The following is a 21318-nucleotide window of genomic DNA, read 5'->3' as shown; positions in this document are numbered from 1 at the left end:
CTGAGTCTTTTAGAAGATAATAATGTGTATGTCAGTCAGGTCCAATTTCCTATACAAAGCTGGATGCAATGAACACTGATGCATTTTATCACTCTGTATGCATGTAGCTCGTTTAGAGTCTTCCAGATAGAAAGCTTTTGCTTTGCAAAGATCCATAACTATCCTGAGGAAGTCAGAATCCCAAAATACCATGTGCAACTGTTGCTACACTGTGTCCTTTGCAATCCTTTCACAGTCTGAGCCAGGGGAAAAAATACTTAAAGAATTATAAGTGCTTTGGGCAAAAGTATATTAAGCTGCAATATTTTCTTCAGTTTTGGTATCTACTAATTTATTTCTTCTTGTTGCTTCTGTGATTTTTTAAAATCTGTATTGGGATAGATGCTCTTATTTGTAATGACAAAGTGGACTATTTGGGCCCTACACTTAGAAAAGGATGTGGGAGTCTTACAGTAACAAACAAAATCTGCCGAACCCATTCCAGGTTGCATCAGCATCCCAGAGATATGTTCTTGCAAAACTGTGAGTTATTCTTGTAATAAACAATTGCATGATAGTAAAAGTAGGGCTCAGCAATCTTCATTCACGTTTACATTGTTTTGGGGTTGACCTTGGTACCTTGGAGTTGAGAATTATAATCTCAATTTTGTTTTCAGCTGGGAAGGTTGAATCTTACCTCTCCCATAGGTACAGGAGCCATACAGCCTTCCCATTGGAAATTATGGCAACAGGATAACCAAATTTCTAAGTTAAATAGTCTGAGCTGTTCATAGATCACGTACAGGACAACAGGCATGGCTTTGGGTTTTTACTGTAAACTTTTGTGATACTTACTTGTCTGCCTGCTTGGCAGATGGAAGTCTGAAAATAAAGCTTTAGGTATAGGTATTTTTTGAGTAATACAAAGATCTTGGATTCACATGCCTATATTCTGCTTAAGCCCCATTTTCAAAAAAACATCTTAGAGAGTAACATGACTTTGTTATCTTTAACAAAAGTAAACAACTGCTCCATTATTTTTTCTGCATAGATACATCTATCTTGCTTTATCTTAATATACAATGACTTTTTTCTGAATATGTTGACATGGTTCTTTCAAACTAACTTCAGATATTGAACAGAATTCCACAGACATTCTTTTTAGCATCCGTAATTTCAGTATTTTTGTAATTCCTGCACATGTATTTATTATTTGCCAATACTGAAAAGCGAGATGCTACCTCTACCCTTAAGACTTTGCAAAGGGTAATTGTCCTCTGTTGGAAAATATGGCATTGTCAATGGATATGAATAATCATGTATGGCCCAAGCTCTAAACTGAAGTAATCATGACTAATGTATTATTCTCAAACATGAATATAAAACACTAGAAGTACCTGTGTGAAAAAAGTAAACACTGCATTGTTGTTCTATTTAATGCACTTAATAGTTTATGTAAATCTGTTGCTCAGAAAAGTTACATACCTTGAGAAAATGAGACCATTTTTTTTAATTACACGTACCTATTAGAATATGGAACTGAATATACAAATCACAAAGGGGTCTGTTTGTTTTGAGGGATGTTTGTTTAAAAATGAATCATCTAAAAAAATAACAGTCTTTAGAAAGCAAAGTTCAGGACCTTATGCTCAAGTTGTGTTGTCTCTTAAACTGGGTAATACTTGTAAAAAATGTTAAGTGCTTTGCTTTGTTTAATCTATTCTAGAAATATTCTGTATAAATTCTTATAACTCTTTCATTATACCTGTTTCTTTTTCCTTTAATGTTATTTAGTATTGTTGCATGCTCTTTGATGGCTACTGCATTGAGTCTCTAAGAAACTGGTTTTATTTGCTAGCTAAAACTGTTATTTGAATTTCTGCAACCTGGAAGGCAATGACTAATACAAAACTCTTTTGCCACATTTGATATTGTGAAACGTGTCATGGGACTTTCAATTATTTCCAAATACTATATACCAACACTAGACTCAAAAATACCCTTTGCTAATAAAATAAATTTCATGTATGCTTGCAATATATTATTTACAAGAGGCAGACAGAAATGTTATTATGTTTTTCTTTTGTCCAGAAGTTTCAAAAAATTTGAGCAAGTATATCCTCTGCCATGTACTTACAAATGAGTGGCCTCTAGAAGATGAAAAGAGATGCATTTTATAATCTCTTTTCCAAATGCCTTAAAAAAATCCAGCATACAACAAAACCTTCAAAAATTCTCCAGTAAAACGGAGAAAATGTAAGAATAAAGTCTGAAATGATGACTATTCCCTTGAATTACCTTTATGAATTCAATTGTAGATTACATCTCATTAGAAGATAATGAGATTTTTTCCACTTGTGGAGGAAGCATTGCGTGGAGAGAGTGGACTTTTCCTGTTGATTTTGCTTATTCAGTCAATGACATTTAGGATACTTTTTTGCAGTTAATGCAAATTCCAAGTTTTATGAGGAACATACTACTTTTGATTGAATACTTTTTGTGACGAAGATAAAAAGATTAGTAGTGTACTTGACACAAGGCCCATCTGTAAGCAGATAAATACCAAATAAAAACTATTGCAGCCATTGTTTTCAAGTTCACACAGCAAGTATTACTGTAATGCAGCCCGAAGTATGACATTATAGCAAGGGTTTTATCTAATAATTCTTGAGAAAGGGAACACAATTTGCTGTTTAGGAACCTTCTGTTACAAGGAAGCAGTTCCAAACAGAACAAACATAAAATTTGCAAATTTCATTCCATGACTCAGAACAGTTCATGTATTTTGCAGCATAATTTTGTAATACACTATTTTGCTCATCATAAATAATTAGGTCTAGGTTGCAACTTCACCTATATTATAAAGACCTAGGGAATTATTCTGTAGTTCTCCGAAGGGCTGCAAAACGGTCTGACAACACGGCTTTCCCATGAAGTTGCTGAGAGAATGGTAAATGTGGGTAATTAAGAAACTAAAAAAAAACCAACCAACCAACTAAAAACAACAACAACAAAAAACCAACTAAAAACAACAAAAAAACCCAACTAACAACAATAAAAACCAAAACAAGAAAACCAACCCAACCCCAAAAAAACTAAATCTTTGAAAAGCAGGTAACTTTGATGATTCCTAAAAGCTACCGAGGTGCTGCAGGCACACGGGGAACACCCGAGCGTATTTTCAGTGGCGCGGTTGTTCGGGCCGGGCAGTTCTGAAACGGCCGATCTGCCGTCCGCGCGGCGGTGGCCGCTGCCAGGCGCGGGGGGAACCCACTGCGGGCTTAGAGGCAAAGTCACGTTTCCCTCGTCTTGCCCCACCCCGCCCCCCGGATTGGTATCGTCCAACCCTCCCCCCCCCTCGCCCAGCAGGCCCTCAGCTCCAAGGTCGGGCGCGATATTCCCCCCCCCCCCGCCTCCGCCGCCAACGCGCATGCGCTAGAGTTCTCTATTCCACACACCCCGCCCCGCGTCCCTGTGTGCATGACGGCCGCATGGCGGCCACGTACAGACGCGATATCCGGCGCGATGACGCGCGAGCGGGCGATACCGGCGGCGGCCGGCGAGGTGGGAGCGGCGGCGGCACCGGCAGCGGCACCGGCAGCGCTGCGCAGAAGCCGGGCGCTCGCTCGTTCACTCGCTCGCTGGCGCGGGGCCGCGGCCGCCCGCGCGGTGATGGCAGCGCGGGGCGCGCGCCGGCCGCCGCCGTTGTAAGCCGGCCCCTGCGGGTGGCGGCGGCCTCGTCCCCGTCCCGCGAGGCGGCCTGCGGGCCCCGCCGGCATGAGCGGCGAGCAGCGGGCAGGGCCGGCAGCGCCGGGCGGCGGCGCGTTGCCGGCCTCTCAGCGCCTCCCTCAGCGGGGCCCCGGAGCGGGGGCAGGCTCCAGCGCTCGACGGGGCGCGGCGAGCGGCGCCGGGCGGGGTCGGGCCCGAGGTCTCGCAGGGCGGAGTGTGTCGAATAGGTGAGCGTTCGGTTGCCCGGGGTGGCGTGGGTATGGCTGAGGGTGTGCTGCGCCGGGGCTGGGGCCTCGTTTCCCGGCGAGCAGGGCTGGGAGCGATGAGGCCAAGGTGTGCAGGTTGCCAGAGCTGTCTAGAGCACGAATGTGGTAACTGCAAAGCAACCCGTGATTTTTAAGGGAGGGTTTATGCATCAATGTAAGATAAATTTAGAGATACACATTCCCGAAGCACATTCTAAGCTTTTGGACAACTTACTACAGTGGATTGAAGAAGTTCCTGCCCTCCTACCCCTCCTCTCTGCCCTGGTGAGACCACATTGAGTTCTGGGCCGCTCAGTTCAAGAAGGACAGGGAACTGCTGGAGAGAGTCCAGCACAGGGCAACAAAGATGATGGAGTGGAGCATCTCCCGTAGGAGGAAAGGCTGAGGGAGCTGGGGCTCCTTAGTTTGGAGAAGAGGAGACTGAGGGGTGACCTCATTCCTGTTTATAAATATGTAAAGGGTGAGTGTCAGGAGGATGGAACCAGGCTCTTCTCAGTGACAACCAATGATAGGACAAGGGGCAGCGGGTACAAACTGGAACACAAGAGGTTCCACTTAAATATGAGAATAAACTTCTTCCCAGTGAGAGTGACAGAGCACTGAAACAGGGTGCCGTGGGAGGTTGTGGAGTCTCCTTCTCTGGAGACATTCAAAACCCGCCTGGACACATTCCTGCATAACCTCATCTAGGCGTTCCTGCTCCGGTAGGTAGGGGGATTGGACTAGATGATCTTTCGAGGTCCCTGCCAATCCCTGACATTCCGTGATTCTGTGATTCTTACAGTAATTTAGAAAATCATATTGGAAGAAACAAAGGTTAGTGTGTTTTCGTTTAAGCAGTAGTCCTGGTGCAATGAAAAATTTCATGGAGCACCAGGTGAGTTTCTAAAAATACTCCTGTTGCAGGACTGAAACTTGTTTCATTGGGATTTCTGTTTAATCCTCAGGCTTTTAGGTGATAGTGACCCTTAAGAAGAGCAAGTGTTTGGTTGGGTTAGAACAGGTTGTGTTTGAGGAACTCGCTCAGATTAGCCTTGGTAAGAAATGAAATTGGCTTTCCCAGGAGATATGTTTGAAAATAGCTTGTGTGCTGTTTTATCTTACCAAACTATTCTGGGTTTTGTTTTTGCTTTTGAATAACTTAAGTAACTTTCCGAATCCTCAGAATATAAACAAGTATCAAAATATTGTAATTTTCTAAAACACGTGCTTTTGTTCTTCCCTGAGAAATACTCTTCTACTTCTCCATTCTTCAAAGCCAGGTTAATTTTCAAGGGTGGACAACAGAACCAACCAGCCTTTCTGTGGATGCAGAACAGATGCAGGAAAAAGAGAGTGTTGCTATACAGTTGATGAAGCATGAAAAGGAAGTTGGTGTTCCTTTTAATAAACTTGGTTCTGCAAATGCAGCTACTGACCAGAAAGAGCATTCTGCATTGAAAATAAGAAAATATTATGTATACAGAAGTACTGGGGGACCTGAGAAGACAGATGCGACTAAGTCACTTGTGACAGATCAGGATGCATTTGGAAACTGTGAACTACATACACCTGTGTCTAGTAGTTGTTCAGCAATGGAGTCATCAGAGGACAGGTGAGAATTTTTATTTGTGTTTTAACAGCTTTTCTATAGGAAGCGGGGGGGTACTTTTAGTTCATGAAAGTAAATTTCTTGGCAAAATTTCATATAGGTATAAATGTCAAATCTTAAACTTTGAAGACCAACTTCACCTTTTAGATAAACTACTTATTTTTATACTTTACTGGTGGTCTTCTTTTCCCATCTAAGGGAATAATTGATGAGGAATTAAGCTCTTAATGGTAGGATGCAGAGCATGGGAAACTAAGAATTGAAGGCAGATACTCTGGTAGCTTGGTTTTAACCTGTGAACACATTGTTAGATGCAGTGCTGGCAAGCATAGAAGGGCTTTTTTTAAGCCAAACACTTCAACTTGTTTGTTTGTTTGTTTTGGCTTTTTTTTTTGTTTTCCTTCGTAAACCTGTTGCTGTAAGCTGAAGTAAAAATTTAGTTGTGTGGTTCAGATTTGACAGTAGAAGTCTTTACCAGAATATTTGGTATCTAGAGGAAGAAATATATGTGAAAGTTTTAAAAAAATATAGTCCAAACTTCTGAACACAAAATTAATGCACATTAATAGTGTCTTTATGTTGTTGAAGAATACGTTAGTAAAATAAGTGATTTCTAATTAATCCCCTTCCTATAGGTAGCCAGTAGACTATTTTATACAACATCCAAAATCTACAGTAAGTGCTGCCTTAGTGAAAAAGTCACTAAAAATAAGTATGTGTTTTCAAGGATGCTTTAAAAATCTTACTTAGTGCTTAAATTACTCAAAAATTTAAGTGTAATATGTTTATGTGAGTTTTTAAATATTAATACACAGTTTCATATAAATATGTAGTAAGTGTGTTTCATATGTTGGCAAAAGTGTGATTCATAAGGTTCTCTATCCTTCCGAATTTTTAAAGTAGCTGCTTCTTGGCATTCTAATTCTATTTGATCTAATATGCCTTTAAGTGAACTATTAATAGCAATGAGTTTAATCTGACATAAAAAATTTAATGTTTGTCCATTCATGATAATAAATGGAAGACTTTAAGCATTGTGGGCTTTGTTCATATGCTATCTTCAATACTGGAAATTTTAGTCCTGCAAATTTGTTAGTATAAAACTATTTATATTTTTGCTCATAGTTCTTTCCCTTCTCTCCAGCCTAGTTTTGCTCACTGTTGTCTTAAGTTGTTGAGGTTTAGGATTTTTGGTGTGAGGTTTTTTTGTTTATGAAGTAAAATCTGTCTTTTTTTTTTTTTTTTTTTTCCTTCTTCTTCCTTGGTGTGTTTTGGTCAGCAGAATCTGATTTACTAGTTCAAATAATTAATAGAATCATAGAATACTTTGGGTTGCTCATAGCCCCATCCAGCCTGGCCTGGAATGTCTGCAGGGATGGGGCATCTACCATCTCTCTGGGCAACCTGGGCCAGTGTTTCACCACCTGCATTGTAAAAAATTTCTGCCTCCTGACTAGTCTGAATCTCCCCTCCTTTAGTTTAAAACCATTACCTCTTGTCCTGTTGTAACAGGCCCTGATAAAAAGTCTCTCCCCATCTTTCTTATAGGCCCTTTTAGAGTACTGTGTGTGTTTTTTTTCTTTTATGCGTTCATGTTTTCATTTAATGATGCTCTTCCATCTGTTACTTTATTGTCACTCTATGTAAAATATTAATGTGAAGGCTAATGGGGAAAGGCTTTAGTTTCCACATTCTTGTTTCCACAGATTTACTGACAGTTGTTGTGCCATAACAGTGTTGGGATACAGTTTCAACTCTGAAATGAGGGCACCTGTGCAGATAGATTGCACCCCTTAGTTACTTTGATTTCAAAACACCTCAGTGAGATTGCAGTGCCTTGTTCATACTGGATGTTAATCTGCTAGTTCCTGAATGTATGTGTTCTATCTTGTCAACTTGCAGAAACAATATAGGATAATATCTGCAGAAGGAACATGATGCTGTTTACGTCAAACTAGTTTACTAAGTTGAATGCTTTTTATCTTTGTGCATTATAACCTAAATGTATTTTTGAGGATGTATCCCAAAGTAATGCTTGACCCCTGCCCTGCCACCTCCCATGAAATCCCTTGTAGAAGCAGGTTTGTTCATGCTTAGAGCAGGAGGTTGTTGCTTTATATTTTAAATACTTGGCTTATAGATAAGCTACACTAGCGATCACTGCTGTTGGATACCAAGTTTTTTGGGTCTTTTTTTGTAGTATTTTTAAGGTTATTAAGTATTTTTTAAATTCTTCATAAGCATTAATCTCTACTGAGAAATAAGATTATGCATGGAAATAGGGTTTGTCCAGTGCCACACTGTAAGAAGGATAAAGACTTGGGATAAGTATTTCTGTGATTTTTTTCATCTCAGCAGATAGTGCTCTTTTTATGGAGAACTGCATTTAATATCTACTGCATCTATTCTTTCTCTTTTAATTAATAATTATGTAGTGTTGTTATGAATCAGATTTCAAGCAGCTAATTGAGCATCCAGGAGACAGTTTGAACCTTGAGTAAAAACTAAACTGTAGTTTCATATGACTGCACAGTAGATGATGGTTTCCTGGTATTAACCTATATTTGTCTTTATACTAGACATTATTTTTGTTCTCAGGGGAAATTTATGCAAATGGATTAGACATGTTACCTTTTTAAAGTATGCTGGTTTGGCTGTAAAGTAATAATTTACCAGTGTATTCTTTCATCTTTAATGAGAGTAATTACTAGCTGGCTACATTGAACCCTTTCTTGCAGTCTTCCAAACTGTTTGTCCTCTCTTAGCATAACATGGGGTGGCATGGTCACTGCCTTGATTCCCTCCTTTTTTTCTGCAAGCACACAGTGGGTGTATTTTTTTGCGTAGTAGATTACAAGCTACTAATAGTACTGGGCAATGAATAATAACCTAACACTTCTTTTCTGCCCATGTACTTCCTTAAAAATACAAATGTTCAGTGTAACTTTCTTTTAGCAGTAAACCTAAATGATTTACTAGTATGTTCGCTATTTTTTTTGAAGTATTTTAGCTGTGAAACTGTTATTTTAAAGCTTTTTGCTAGATGTAATTACATGACAAATGCCACTCAGAATCACATTTAAAGGAATGTGCAATTTATTGTGTTCTGAACACTGTTTGGACCTCCATTTTCAACAGTAATGTTTACACTCTAGCTTCAAGATATCTTGATAATGCCAGGCTATTCATAGAAATTACATCCTTTTAGGCCACCATTTCCTCCTTTATGGTCATAACTTGAGTTCAGAATGTCTTTATATAGGCTCAGATGGAGGCATTTGACTCTTAAGACAGCATACCTTGACCAAAAAGCCCATATTATTCAAGGAAGAAATGTTTGTCTGGATTGCAGTTAGCCTGCAGGCTGCAATTTGGATCACACTTAGAATTTTGTTTTCTTTTTGAGTTTATAACATTCAAACCAGCTGTAGATAGCTGGCTACTTTTCATCACGAAGTTCTGTCGTGTATTCTGCTCATGCTATGCAGGTTGCTTGGCCCCAGTGGAATATAGATACAAAACTCTGGGGAACAATGCATTCTTAGTTACATGTATAGGTTGCAGTATTCATGTACTCAACAAATAAGGCTTTTTTTTTGGCTTGTATCTTTTGCAAATTTATCCTGTAAAATTTACAAATACAAAGGGACTTCAGTACTCTGTAGTATCCATACAACCAGCAGAAGAGAAATTCAGGCGGTGGTTTATTGCCAATGCAAATGTCTTACATAAGATTTTGTGAGATCAAGTTGAAAAAATATTCTGAGAAAGACCTAAGTACTTGCCTGTAATTGTAAACTGGGAAAAAAGGTAAATTGCCATAAGATTTGTGATGTTACATGAAGTGTGTGTTACTTGTTGATTTTTATTGCAGTGAAGAGGACATGTATCGTGATGCAGAAGAAATAGAGAGAGAGAAAATACTGCTTTGTAAGATGAACTTTTCAGGTACATTTAAACTTTGTTTCAAATACACTATTACAATTAATTCTAGTACTTATTTGTGATGATTTGACACCCTCATTTCCAAGGATTTTTGCACACAGATGTCTGTATGCGATAGAAGTTACTTATAATGACTTGAGTCTGTTGTACTGTTTAATTCAGGAAAACACCAATTTTATGTAAAACCAGTTCCTCTTAATGTATTTTTTCCTGTGTTTCTATAGTTACTTCACAAGAGAATGTGAATTCTTGGGAAAGCAGTCATATACCCTATCTTTATGAGTGTTGTGCTTGGAAATTACTTATTTATAGTTGTTACAGCAGCATCTCTTGCTGGGATTCCCTGATAACCTTATTACTACCTGTTTTAAAATGAAGGCTGTTTGGATTCCAAAAGAAAACCATATTTATTCTTTCTACCATTGTTTCTTGCTTATTCAGAAAGATCTATTATCCTTCTTCCTTGTAGTCTGTCTGCTGAAAGAAGAGAAGCTTTTGCCAAATGTTTTTCTGATTGCTAAGAAAATGAAAGAGTACTTTACTAATTTCTGCTCTTTCTCAATTAGTATTTTTCAGAAGAGAGGAGCAGAGTGTTCTCTGTTTTCTTGGACTATATAATTATTTTTGTTCACTTGTCATTTTCAGAGCAAGCTCTTTTTTTTCCCCCTTGGAAACTAATAATTATTTTGTAGCTATAGGTTGTACTGCCAGTCTCATTTGGCATCAATGTTATTTTAAAGTGATAGAGTGTATTTAAAAATTTTATTCTTTTTCTATGTTGTTCTTTTTCACAGTTCTCAGTACAGTGTTACATATTCTGTTTTAACAGAAAATAAACTAAGTGTTGCACCTGAAATGGACATCATGGAGTACTGCAGAAAAGAATGGAGAGGAAATACACCAGTAGCAAAAAGGATGAGAAAGGTATCAGTTCTCTTTTTGTTGACTTTTGTTGGCCTTTTTATTTTAATTTGTATGTTTAGTGGGTGATTTCCTATGGGAACAATCTTTAAAATGGGAAATGCAATAACAAAGTTTTCCAGTGTCTGGTCTTAGAAGTGACTGTGGACTGGAAGATTATTTTGTTTGTATTCATTCAAAGTGGGTTTTTTTGTAAGGTTCCTTCTTGATAGTAAAGGGATTTGATTAATACTGTTCTTCATTGCTGTTTTCAATTAAAGTTGGTTTTTTTTTTTATTACCATAAAATGGTAATCTTGTGTGTGGATGAAATGGCAGAGCAGATAACAGAACTTTTTAACAGAAGGCGAGTATCTGAAGTTTGTGAATTTCTTGATTTTTAAGACCAGAAACTTTAATGAATAGACTCAATTTTTCTTTTTTTTTTTTTTTTTTTCATGAGTTCTTATTTTTTGTAGGTTTTTGGACTAGTTTTCCTAAATTAATCTTCAGCTAGGATTGTAAAAAATAAAGCATACGGTTGGTTGGGCATTGCTGAAATTTCTTGTAAGCAGGATGTATTTTTAGACTTGTAGTCTTATGTCTTATGTGTGCATGTTTGGATGATTTTTTTTTTTTTTTTTTTTAACTTAAGTGGGTTAGCTACCTGTATTTCAATAATGTTTCTGCTCTGGCATCAAATAAATACAACAACCAATTATCTACTTGGATTTCTTCAATAAGAAACAAAAAAACAAAGAAGTTTTTTTCAAAGTATGGTTAGTGACATAAAGCATTTGAACTTCCAAAATGGGTGGTGAATCAACCCCCCCCACTTTTTTTTTTTCAATAGCATTAGCGTTTGGATGATAATATTCCAGTATCTTTTATGATACTGGCACATGACCTTAAAATGTTTTATTAATGCTTTCATGTTATTTGGATTTTGTGTGTTTGTTTGTTTGTTTGGGTTTTTTGTTTGTTTTGGTTTTGTTTTGTTTGTTTCCAGGGATATGAAGCAGTTGCTCAGAAGTTTGCGTCTATAAGGACAGTACGAGGTGATAACTATTGTGCTCTCAGAGCAACCCTGTTCCAGGCCCTGAGCCAAGCTACCCAGTTACCAAGCTGCCTGCAGAGTGAGGATTTTACAGTGGTATGTATCAAAATCTGATTTTCTGACAGTAGAGGAATGTTGGTTCTAACCTATTGGATTACTTTGCGGTCTCATTTGTCTATTATGCTGTAGATGCTCACTTCTCGATATCCCTTGAATTGAGAAGTGGTAGTGTTCAGTTTTGTTGTAGGTTTACAGTGATTCTTTCAACTTGGAATTGAATACAGATCCTCTTAGTTTCCAATTGGTAATGTACAAATGTTAACTGTAGCACTGAGTGTAGTGTAACTTGTCTGTCTTCATCTTGCCTGCTTAGTTTCTTCTTACCGCATGTAATACATCACTAAGAGGTTTCCCACAAGACAGCTGGTAATAACAAAAAATACAGGCAACTCATTTTAAACACGTTTGAAAAAAAACCCTAGCTTTTCAAAATTGTATGTGTTACTGTGTGCTATATATGGTTTCCCTAGAAAGCAGGTTAACCAACTGGATGCTGCAGGCTTTTCTGAATCTGTGTATTACCTGTGTCTTAAATATTACTTAAAATAAGTGCAAGAGCAACTCCAGCCTGACACGACGAACTGTTCTTATGGAGCATTGATGGAAAAGCAAAGCAAGGTGTCTTACTAGGAGTTGAAGAAAAAGATTCCAGAGATTGTCTTGCATCAGCAAAGTCTATTTGGTGATATCAGTGAACATGGAAGAAACATGTAAGAAGCTGCATATGGAAAACCATTCCATTTCAGGGGAGTAAGTTTCCAGTTGTATAGGTTGCTGCTGGAAATGTAAATGATGAATGTCCGATGTGTTGTAGGCTGGCAGTCCAGGTAGAATCATACTGCTTGTATTAACTTTCTGTGTAACTGTAGAGGCCATCTTAAAACTTCATTGTGTTCATTGTTAAGTAAACTTGTGCTGATAGGTTTTTGTAATTACTGATAATATTTTTATGAAATGTTTCTTACTGCAGCAGTACATCATAAAAATATTTTAAGAAAAGCATTCTTCCAGCTGACAACCATCTCCACTTTCTCAAACTGGAGAAGATAGTTTCCTAGCGCTCCTTTGAAGATCATGCAAACTTATTTAAATGGTGTACTTTGCAGTTTTTAGCGATGTTCAGCTATTTTTTTCTTACTGATTAATAGAGGAAAATGTGTCATATGATAATTAGCCTTTTTTTAAAATGGTGTTCACTGTAAAACAAACAGATTAAGATGAGAAAGTGTTAACACATCAAAGCAGAGGGCATGTAAGAGAAATGTGTGGTGACAGCTCGCAGTACAACTTTAGCAAGGATTTTTTTTTTAAAATTAAAATGGTATTTATGTGCACATTTCTGGTTGTAGACGTTACTGGCATCTAATATTTGATTACTTAGTTCTATATGTCCAGTTAGCACAGGCTGCAAGGCTCGGGTGGCAGGAGGTCTGTGTGTATCTGACAAATACTTAGTTGCTGTTAAGGAACTGTTATGTTCATGTTACTAACTTGGAGTCCTCACAAAATGAACCCTGATAGGTGATGGCTGGTGGTGTATGTGCTGCTCTAGCCAACTGTTTAATTCATTGTGAGACACAAGTTGCTCTTCCAGTTCTAGCGGTAAGAAGGGTTAATAAATGAGGGCAAAAAAACTGGGCGTGCAACTGTAAAAGCTCTTAACTGAGCAGATGTAGCATGTGAGAGGCAGATCTGAGGCTAAAGTATGACCTGATGCATCGAGTAATCCCCAGGCTCTTTTCTTTTTCATGAGAAAAGCTGTACCATTGTGTGTTAATTATGTTCCCTGAAAAGAAAACACAGTTTGTGTGTTCTGAATAGAGTAGTTGTAACTCCACCAAGACTTCTGGATGGATGTCATCACATCTTAAACCTTCCCTTCTGTTTGATCAGGGATACTTTCAAACACAGTCACTGTCCTCTGCTGCTGGAGGGTTGTGAGGTTTTTTTAATTAAAAAAAAAGGCCACGATTACTTTGGGGTGATGTTTTTTTTCCAGTGCTTATGTATTGCTTAGATGTGGAAATAGCAATAGGCCAGTATTTTGACTTTTATCCAGCACATATTATGAAGAGCAAGTTGTGTTCACTTATGGTAAATCTTAGTATGATACCTGTTCAAAAGAACATGTAAGGGATCACTTTAAGGTCAAAATGTATGGCTTGGTGATGTTTGGTTTGGGGTTTTTGTTTGTTTGTTTTTAATAGTAAAATAATAAGGTGCAAGTCAGTGGCTTTTCCTTTCAAGGTTTTTTTGACTTATGCTGCCTTCTCTCAACTTCCAGCTTCCTGAAAAGTTGCTGAGCAAATATGACTGGATCAAAGAGTGGCAGCTAAAACAGAAACTGGGCAGCAAGACGGGAGAAATAAGTGATGAAATTAAAGAATATTTAATACTTCTAAGGAAAAAGGTTGGAAAAGTATTTATTCTTGATCACTAGTAAATAATAAAAATTACACAGATTTTTGAATGTGGTGAATTTAGCATAAAAATGCTTTTACTAGTGAAAAAAATAACTTTTTTCTATGTATACTGAAAAAAAAAACCCAAAAACAAGGAAAGAATGTCTGTTCTGATCTGTAGGAGCTTTCTGGTCTTCTGCTGCCTGCATTAGCTGGAAGTAATTTGTAGGCCCTGTAGAAAACTGTTAGACAGGTTTCAATGAAGAAATTAATGTAACGGTAACATTTTGTCATTTTGCATCTGTTATTTCTGGTATTCATTTGAAGGAATTTGGTATACTGTGGATAAATACTGTTTCTACCTTGATCAGGTCTTGGAAAGAAAAGCAAATACAGAATAGTGCTGAAGCAATTTCAGAGGAGTAGTTTTTGTTCCACATTTATATGCTTTTATTTTAGGTTAACGTAACAGGAAAATGGTTGTGCCCATTCAGTGTCTGTAGTATATTACCTAGCCCCATCTTCAACCCCTTGAAACTCTGGAACTATTTATTAATAAACACTCTTCAGTTGTTCCTGTCTTACTGCATCTTCTCTTTTGTTGAAGGCTTTTAAGAATATTTTAAAGGCTGCTGTTTCTTAGGGTGGGAATGAAATACGCATTCGAAGTAAGTGAAATGTAAAAATATGAAGTATGTAGGATTTATGATACAGGAAACAAGAAGTTTCTTATTGCGTATTGTCCCACAACAGTACTTGTTTTAACACCTTGCAGCAATTTCTAACATCTACTTCTTTTGCTTTGCTTAAGGACTAATTTAAGCAAAATCAGACTAGCTCAACTTGACCTTGATAGGATTACAGCTGTGGACGTATTCTCCAGTGTTTTTAAAAAGGCACAAAGCCCCTCATAAATTCAAATTGAGTGACTATGCTGAACATCTGACAGTTCACAAGTGGCTTTTTACAGCTCTTCAGTGATGGTGGCTATTGATACATGTTGTGTATGTTGTTTTTTTATAGTGGAAGAATATAAGTGAAATCAAGGGTCCTGTTGAGAAACAAGAAGCTTGTGATACATTGTTCAAAAATGAAGAAGAGGAGTATAGTCTCTATGAAGCACTGAAATTTTTGATGCTTAACACTGCCATCGAATTATACAATGATGATAAAAATGGAAGGAGAGTTCCTGTCTTCTCATGGCTCCTGTTTGCACGGGATACATCTAGCAACCCTTGTCAGTTAATGCGTAATCATTTGAATCATATCGGTCACAGTGGAGGCCTTGAACAAGTAAGGAGAGATGGCTCTTACAGCGTTATTTTCCCATTTTGGACATTTTGTTTTCAAGTGGTTTAACAAATCACCCAGCTTTTGTTGGTCTGGTGTAGTGTAGTGTCTGGTCTTTCACTGGGAAAAATACAGTATAACTGCTTGCTTGTGGTAAGACTGTGTAAAGGTCTTCCTTTTAAACATTGATTTTTATTGTTTTTGTTTCCCTGGTGGCTGACGCTTAGTGAGCATTCTTTGGAAGTACGGAATTCTATTAGTAGCAACATTTGTATTAGTCTCTTGTTAGCTTTTTTGAAAAATATGATAAAAGCTAATACTCAAATTATGAAGAAAAGATTAAGTGTATTACGTATACTTGGTGGATTCTGATAAACAATTACTGCCTTATGCATTGCAGAAATTATATGCACATTACAAAAAAAGCCCCAAAACAACGTAGTAGTTAATGAGCTGAACAGTATGAAAGGTTTTTAAAGACATGCACTTAAAGGAATCCCATTGAATATGTTGTAAGTGTAGTACTGCAGTTAAATTCACAAAGTACTTACAGGCACTAGAAATATGGAAATATTCTGTTTTGTTTGTGTTTATTGGTTTTAAAATCTGTTGACTGTAGCACAGATGAGACAGGTTGCTGATACTGTTACATTAGCTGGTTCATGGATGACTTTTTTACAGTTTAATTTAGTCAATAAGTAAGATTGCCTATTATTGTGCTGACTAGATGGATTTATTTCAGTGGTAATTCTTTATAAATTGGTATTTAGAACAGGAGATGCTTGCCACAGGGTAGAAGCTTTTCTAGCTTCTTTCTCTATATTCCTTCTGTTATCAACAGGCTTTGTAAAGGCTTTTTATTTGGCTAGAGAGTTCAGAGTACCCTTTGGAGGGAAAGGATTGTTGCCTGAAACATTGTTATTGTCTAGTTTAGTGAGTTAACAGGATGCATACTGATACAAGGGAATGTCTTTTCTGCCTGTTTGTGGCAGTAGGGAAGTGGGATTCTCTGTAGCTTTTCTTTAGGACTAATATGCTGCTGTGCCATTGCTGGCTTCATGTTAAAACATGGTATCTTAGAAGTGTGCGATTGAGATACTGAACTAGAGATGCTGATGTATGCGCATTCTTGCTTCATATTTTCCTTTGAAAAACTAGAACTGGTAGTTACTAGTTTAGTATTTCTATGAGAAGTATCTTGTAAAAGGTATGCTTAATTTTACGCATCATATTTCTGCTTTTTTTTTTTTTCAATGTAGGTGGAAATGTTTCTCCTTGCTTATGCTCTGCAGTATACCATCCAAGTGTATCGACTGTATAAGTATAGTACTGATGAATTCATCACACTTTATCCCAATGACCCGCAGGAGGACTGGCCTGTGGTGACTCTCATAACTGAAGATGACAGACATTATAATATTCCAGTCAGAATGTGCCAAGAGACTGTGCTGTAAACAAGTGATTTTTAGCAGACAAACCTGTGCTGTTTGTTGAGGTTTCCAGTGCTATTTTAAAACATGATGATGATCAAGTCTGAGTTACATCTGAAATATCAGGCACCAGCCTGAAGAGTAAGAATTTTGCAAGTATGACTTTTGTTGTCTGTTAAAAACAAAAGAAAACTGCGCAGTCCTTTTTTTTTGAGGGGCTTACTCTGAATAGGAATACAAGAACTATAGATTTCCTTATTTTAGGAAGATAGGTGAGGCTCTGTGGTAAAACATAAGCTGACCTTCACCTCTCTGAAATAACGAGATAATAATTAATTGAAATTTCTGGAAAAGTAAGCTGGCAGTACCCTAACTGATAATTGTAATACTGCCTAGGGGCAATTTGTACAAATCTTGGGTCTCGGGAAGCAATATAATTCTTTTGCAGTTGGAATGTAATCCCTGCCATGGTTTATGGTATAAGAAAGGTGTTGTTTAAACTTTTCTAATGCTTTGGGGATTTTTCCTACATTAATATCTCTTGTTTAGAAGCCGGTCGTCTGTGACACTGAAAATGAAGAGCTCTTCCCTTTTCAACCCAAGAAGGTCATGGCAAAGAGGCTTGGTAATAAGGGGCTTATGAAAGTTGTTAATTAGTAGTTCACAAATTCAAAACCTACACAGGTTTTGAGATAACCACATACCCACAAACTTCCATGTCTGTTCATATGACTGTTCCTGTACTGTTACCTTGCTGGTAGCTGCTGTGGAGAACATGAGGATTTTGATTTGTCCGGGGAGTGCAGTAGAGGGAAGTTCTTTTGCTGCAACTTACCCACTCTTGGGAGGAGTATGTGGGACATCCTCTTTCTGGTCAGAATTATTTATTATTCTTTAAATTGAAGGAATACAGAATATATCAGATGCTGGGAGTGCTGACATACCTAAAAAAATTAAATAAAACTTTCACCTTTAGCTTAAAGTGGAAGTATGCCCTAGAGATGATTCTCAAAATAAGAAAGTTGGGTTAAATGGAATGCTGGTGATACACAGATCACTTGGCTTCTCTTAGAAGGCCTTCTTATAGAAAGGGGATAAGATTATAAAAAGTATTTTTCATTCAAATATTCTAGAGGAAATGACATGCAAAACTTCAAATTGTCCTGTTTTGTTCTACTTAAAATTTGTTAAGTTTTATTGCGAAAGGTAATTACACAATGAGAATGTGTGTTCACTATGTTCTAAAATGTGTTTTAGACACAGCTTAATGAGGGCTGTTGTGTACTCAGTGTTATATTTATGTTGATTTTGGCTTTAAAACAACTAATTTCATCTGTTACTGAAAAATTGCAGAAGATACAAGGGAATAAAAATAAATGAGTTCATCTGGCAATATTTTGTTTCTTGTTTCATGCACTGTTTTCTCTCTAGCTTTACATTTTTGAGTTTTTAATTTTGAAACTCTTGTTCCAGTTAGTTATTTTTTGAAAGCTGCAAAGCATAGTAATATATGTAAACCAGCAACTATCGGCTTGCTGCTTGCACATGAACAGCAAAAAAATTTCTTCTTTGTCCAAGTGACGTTAACAGGAAAGAAAAATAAATGAGCTTTTGCAACTCTGATAAAGTTGTAGTTATTATTTAAATAACTAATTACTTAAATCTTAGTATCCTCTAATTGTCATATGTGCTGGAGATTAATCAACTGAACACCTCTTAGAAAAAGACTGTTGTCATACATTTAGAGCAGTGGCAAGCCCACACTGGAGCAGGCTTCTGGCAGGACCTGTGACCCCAGGCTGGAGCAGTCTGTTCCTGAAGGGCTGCACCCTGTGGAAGGGGCTGCTGGAGCAGTTCACGAAGAACTGCAACCTGTGGGAGGGACCCATGTTTCAGAAGTTCATGGAGAGCTGTCTCCCATGGGAGGGACCCCACACTGGCGCAGGGGAAGAGTGAGGAGTCCTCCCTGTGAGGAAGGAAGGAGTGGAAGAGACAATGTGTGATGAACTCACCACAACCCTCATTCCCTGTCCCCCTGTGCTGCTTGTTGGAAGGAGGTAGAGAGTTCAGGAAGTTGAGCCTGGGAAGAAGGGAGAGAAGGAGAGAAGATTTAGTTCTCTTTCTCATTATCCTACTGTGACTTGATTGGTAATAAGCTAATTTTTCCCCAAGTTCAGTCTGTTTTGCCCATGACAGTTAACGGGTGAATGACCTCCCTGTCCTCATCTCAACATGTGAGCCTTTCATTATATTTTCTTTCCCCTGTCCAGCTGAGGAGGGGAGTGAGAGCAGCTTTGGTGGGCACTGCTGTCCAGCCAAGGTCAACCCACCACAAGGAGGAAGAGAGGTCAAATCAGTTCTGCCCCCCACGCTGATATCCACAAGTCTTCCATGTGAATACATTTATAATAGCTGCTGTACTTCAGTGCACTAAAGGAAGCAGATGCTTTACTCAACACCAGGCATAGTTCATTAGGTATAGTGCGGATTTTTAACACTATAACATGAGCTCCTAGGACTTAGTAGAGATGAAGAAGGTTCACTCTGGCTATTGTAGTTGGTGTGTTTTTTGTGCTAAAAAATACTGCATCCACTTCAGGCATTTTTTTTTCCCCTACTTTAACTTTGTACCTCCAACTTCTGCCTCCTGTGTGCTTTCTGGAGAAGGAGATGCATGTTGTCTTCTTCAGAAGCATTTTAATATCGTTTGAGGTATTAAATAGAAACATCCTGCGTTCTATCATAGTGCCTTGACTTGGGCTGATTGCTTTTAAAAGAAGCATTTAAGTGTGTGCTTTTCACTAAATCCAGTTGTGGTCTACACAGAGCTTTTATTTTGGCTTTCTTCCATCTCATAGTAAGAAATGTGTTGTAAAGTTAATTAACATTTATCCTCCAGCTTCCTTTCTGTTGATGAAAGTGTACCGCCCAAGTTCTTCATGTGAAGGAAAACAGGAGGTCCAAGTGTCCTTGCTGGGCTGGGAGGTGCATTGCGCTGTACCCTGTGGGAGTAGTTGCCTCTGGCTGGAATCATAGGATCATTTTGGTTGGAAGAGACCCTTAACATCAAGTTCAGCCGTAACCTAAATCTAGCACTAAACCATGTCCCTAAGAGCCTCATCTCTACATCTTTTAAACGCTTCCAGGGGTGGTGACTCCACCACTTCCCTGGGCAGCCTGTTCCAGTGCTTCACCACCCTTTCTGCGAAGAAATGTTTCCTGAATGAGAAAATGGAGAAATGTGCTGAACTGGAGCTGCAGCAGGCAAGGCAGCAAAGCTTCGCCTGGGTACAGCTCTGAGGAGCTTGTGCTGGAACCAGCCTGGTGGTGTCCCGTAGGAGCTCACCCCAAGCACCGGGCTGCTCCAGGGAGGTGTGAGTGTGTTTGGTTCAGGACTGTAACTTTGTTCCGATAGTTGAGTCAAAGCTTCATCAAGTCTTGGCCAAGTTTATTTTTGTGTGGCAGCAACAACCCTATGATCAAAAATTAGTGGAGGAGAGTGGAGAGTAAGGTGGGAAAACTTGTCTCTCACCTCAACAGCAGACATGGTCCTACGTCCCTTTTTAGGTACTCTCACATTGTGTACTGAGTACAGAGTTTGAAGCATGTCCTTAATATTTAATAGTGTTGGTTGTGCAGCCCCTGCATCTTCTTGTCTTCTGGACATAATCACCATTTGTTGCCCAGTATGCTGGCTGCCAGGGTAGGACTGAGAATGTTTGAAGATGGCCAAATGTACTTCATGGATGCTCCCTTTTTTGGTAACAGTGGAAGACAACACGTGGCATGTTCTGGAAGTTTGCCGCTAGATTAATAATTGTCCTATGGCATCGACTAACGTGCTTCAAGCCAGACAGATTCAAATAATATTTCCATTTATAAATTTGTTGAGGAGAACCTCAACCTCTGAGAAATGGAAAGGGAATGTTATTAATTCCGCAGAGTTAAAAGTGAAATAGGGAAGATTTAGCGTGGTGGAGGCTTCTCAAGAAAGGTGGCTCTCTAGTCCCTTTTCCCCAAAGCATTAATTTTCTGCACGGGTGCTGATGGGTTGCTGTTATTCTTGTTCATGGCTTCTATTCAAGCCAGCGGGATGTCAAAAAATCACCCCAAGATGCACTGAGCCGTTGAAGAACTAGTCAGTACTGACTAAAAATTGTTCTATCAGAGCTGTCAAGTGAATACTGTGGCATGCTGAGGAAGGAGTGACACAACGAATGTGATGCCTCCTCCAGAGGACTGTTTGCTCAATTTGACCCTTTTTGGAGTTGTGGGGTTTGGGGTTGGGTGTTTTTTGGTTGGTTGGGTTTTTGTTGTGTGTTGGGGTTTTTTTGTTTGTTTTGGTTTTGGTTTTTGATTGCTTGTTTTCCAGACCCCTGCCCATCAGGTCCTTGACGTGATATGTTTCCTTTGGGCTATTACAGAAGACAGGTGCTGCAGGGACTGTAGTGGGTAGCTGCTGTACATAATGTTCAGTGTCAAGCTTTCAATCTGACAAAAAAAAAAATCCTTTATTATTTTAAAAAATGAAAATAACACAACCCCTAATTTTATGGAAATTATGGTTTTATAAAAATTGTTGTTATGTAGGCTGAATGTGGTAGGTACTTTTTGTTAATGTTGTTTTCTTCCCTTTTTTTTCCCCTCTCACCTTTCTGGAATTGGATAAT

At 38.4% G+C, this 21318-nt stretch overlaps 1 protein-coding gene across 4 annotated transcripts; it reads left to right on the top strand.

Moving 5' to 3' along the window:
- Positions 1-3560: 3560 nt before the first annotated feature.
- Positions 3561-18275, top strand: OTULIN (OTU deubiquitinase with linear linkage specificity). 4 transcript variants are annotated; one of them, XM_065052630.1, is made up of 8 exons: positions 3561-3935; positions 5233-5568; positions 9440-9513; positions 10340-10434; positions 11419-11562; positions 13811-13936; positions 14952-15221; positions 16478-18275. In XM_065052630.1, exons 1-8 carry the CDS (start codon positions 3757-3759, stop codon positions 16670-16672), a joined length of 1419 nt encoding a protein of 472 aa, XP_064908702.1. In that variant the 5' UTR covers positions 3561-3756; the 3' UTR covers positions 16673-18275. The 4 variants fall into 4 exon arrangements, with proteins under 4 accessions (XP_064908702.1, XP_064908705.1, XP_064908704.1 ...); XM_065052633.1 differs by having other exon boundaries at positions 3798-3935; positions 5237-5568; XM_065052632.1 differs by lacking the exon at positions 3561-3935 and adding an exon at positions 4081-4238 and having other exon boundaries at positions 5237-5568.
- Positions 18276-21318: the final 3043 nt, after the last annotated feature.

Source organism: Columba livia, chromosome 2, assembly GCF_036013475.1.
Source record: "Columba livia isolate bColLiv1 breed racing homer chromosome 2, bColLiv1.pat.W.v2, whole genome shotgun sequence".
Lineage (NCBI taxonomy): Eukaryota > Metazoa > Chordata > Aves > Columbiformes > Columbidae > Columba > Columba livia.
The sequence above is the reverse complement of the archived record's forward strand: the minus strand, read 5'-3'. Positions and strand labels throughout refer to the sequence as shown.

What these genes read in the sequence shown, in the direction of transcription:
- OTULIN (XM_065052630.1), top strand. Translation starts at nt 3,757, where the DNA reads ATGAGCGGCGAGCAGCGGGCAGGGCCGGCAGCGCCGGGCGGCGGCGCG. An exon ending in GGGCGGAGTGTGTCGAATAG is followed by an intron (nt 3,936 to 5,232) that starts GTGAGCGTTCGG and finishes CATTCTTCAAAG; the next exon opens with CCAGGTTAATTTTCAAGGGT. An exon ending in TTGTAAGATGAACTTTTCAG is followed by an intron (nt 9,514 to 10,339) that starts GTACATTTAAAC and finishes CTGTTTTAACAG; the next exon opens with AAAATAAACTAAGTGTTGCA.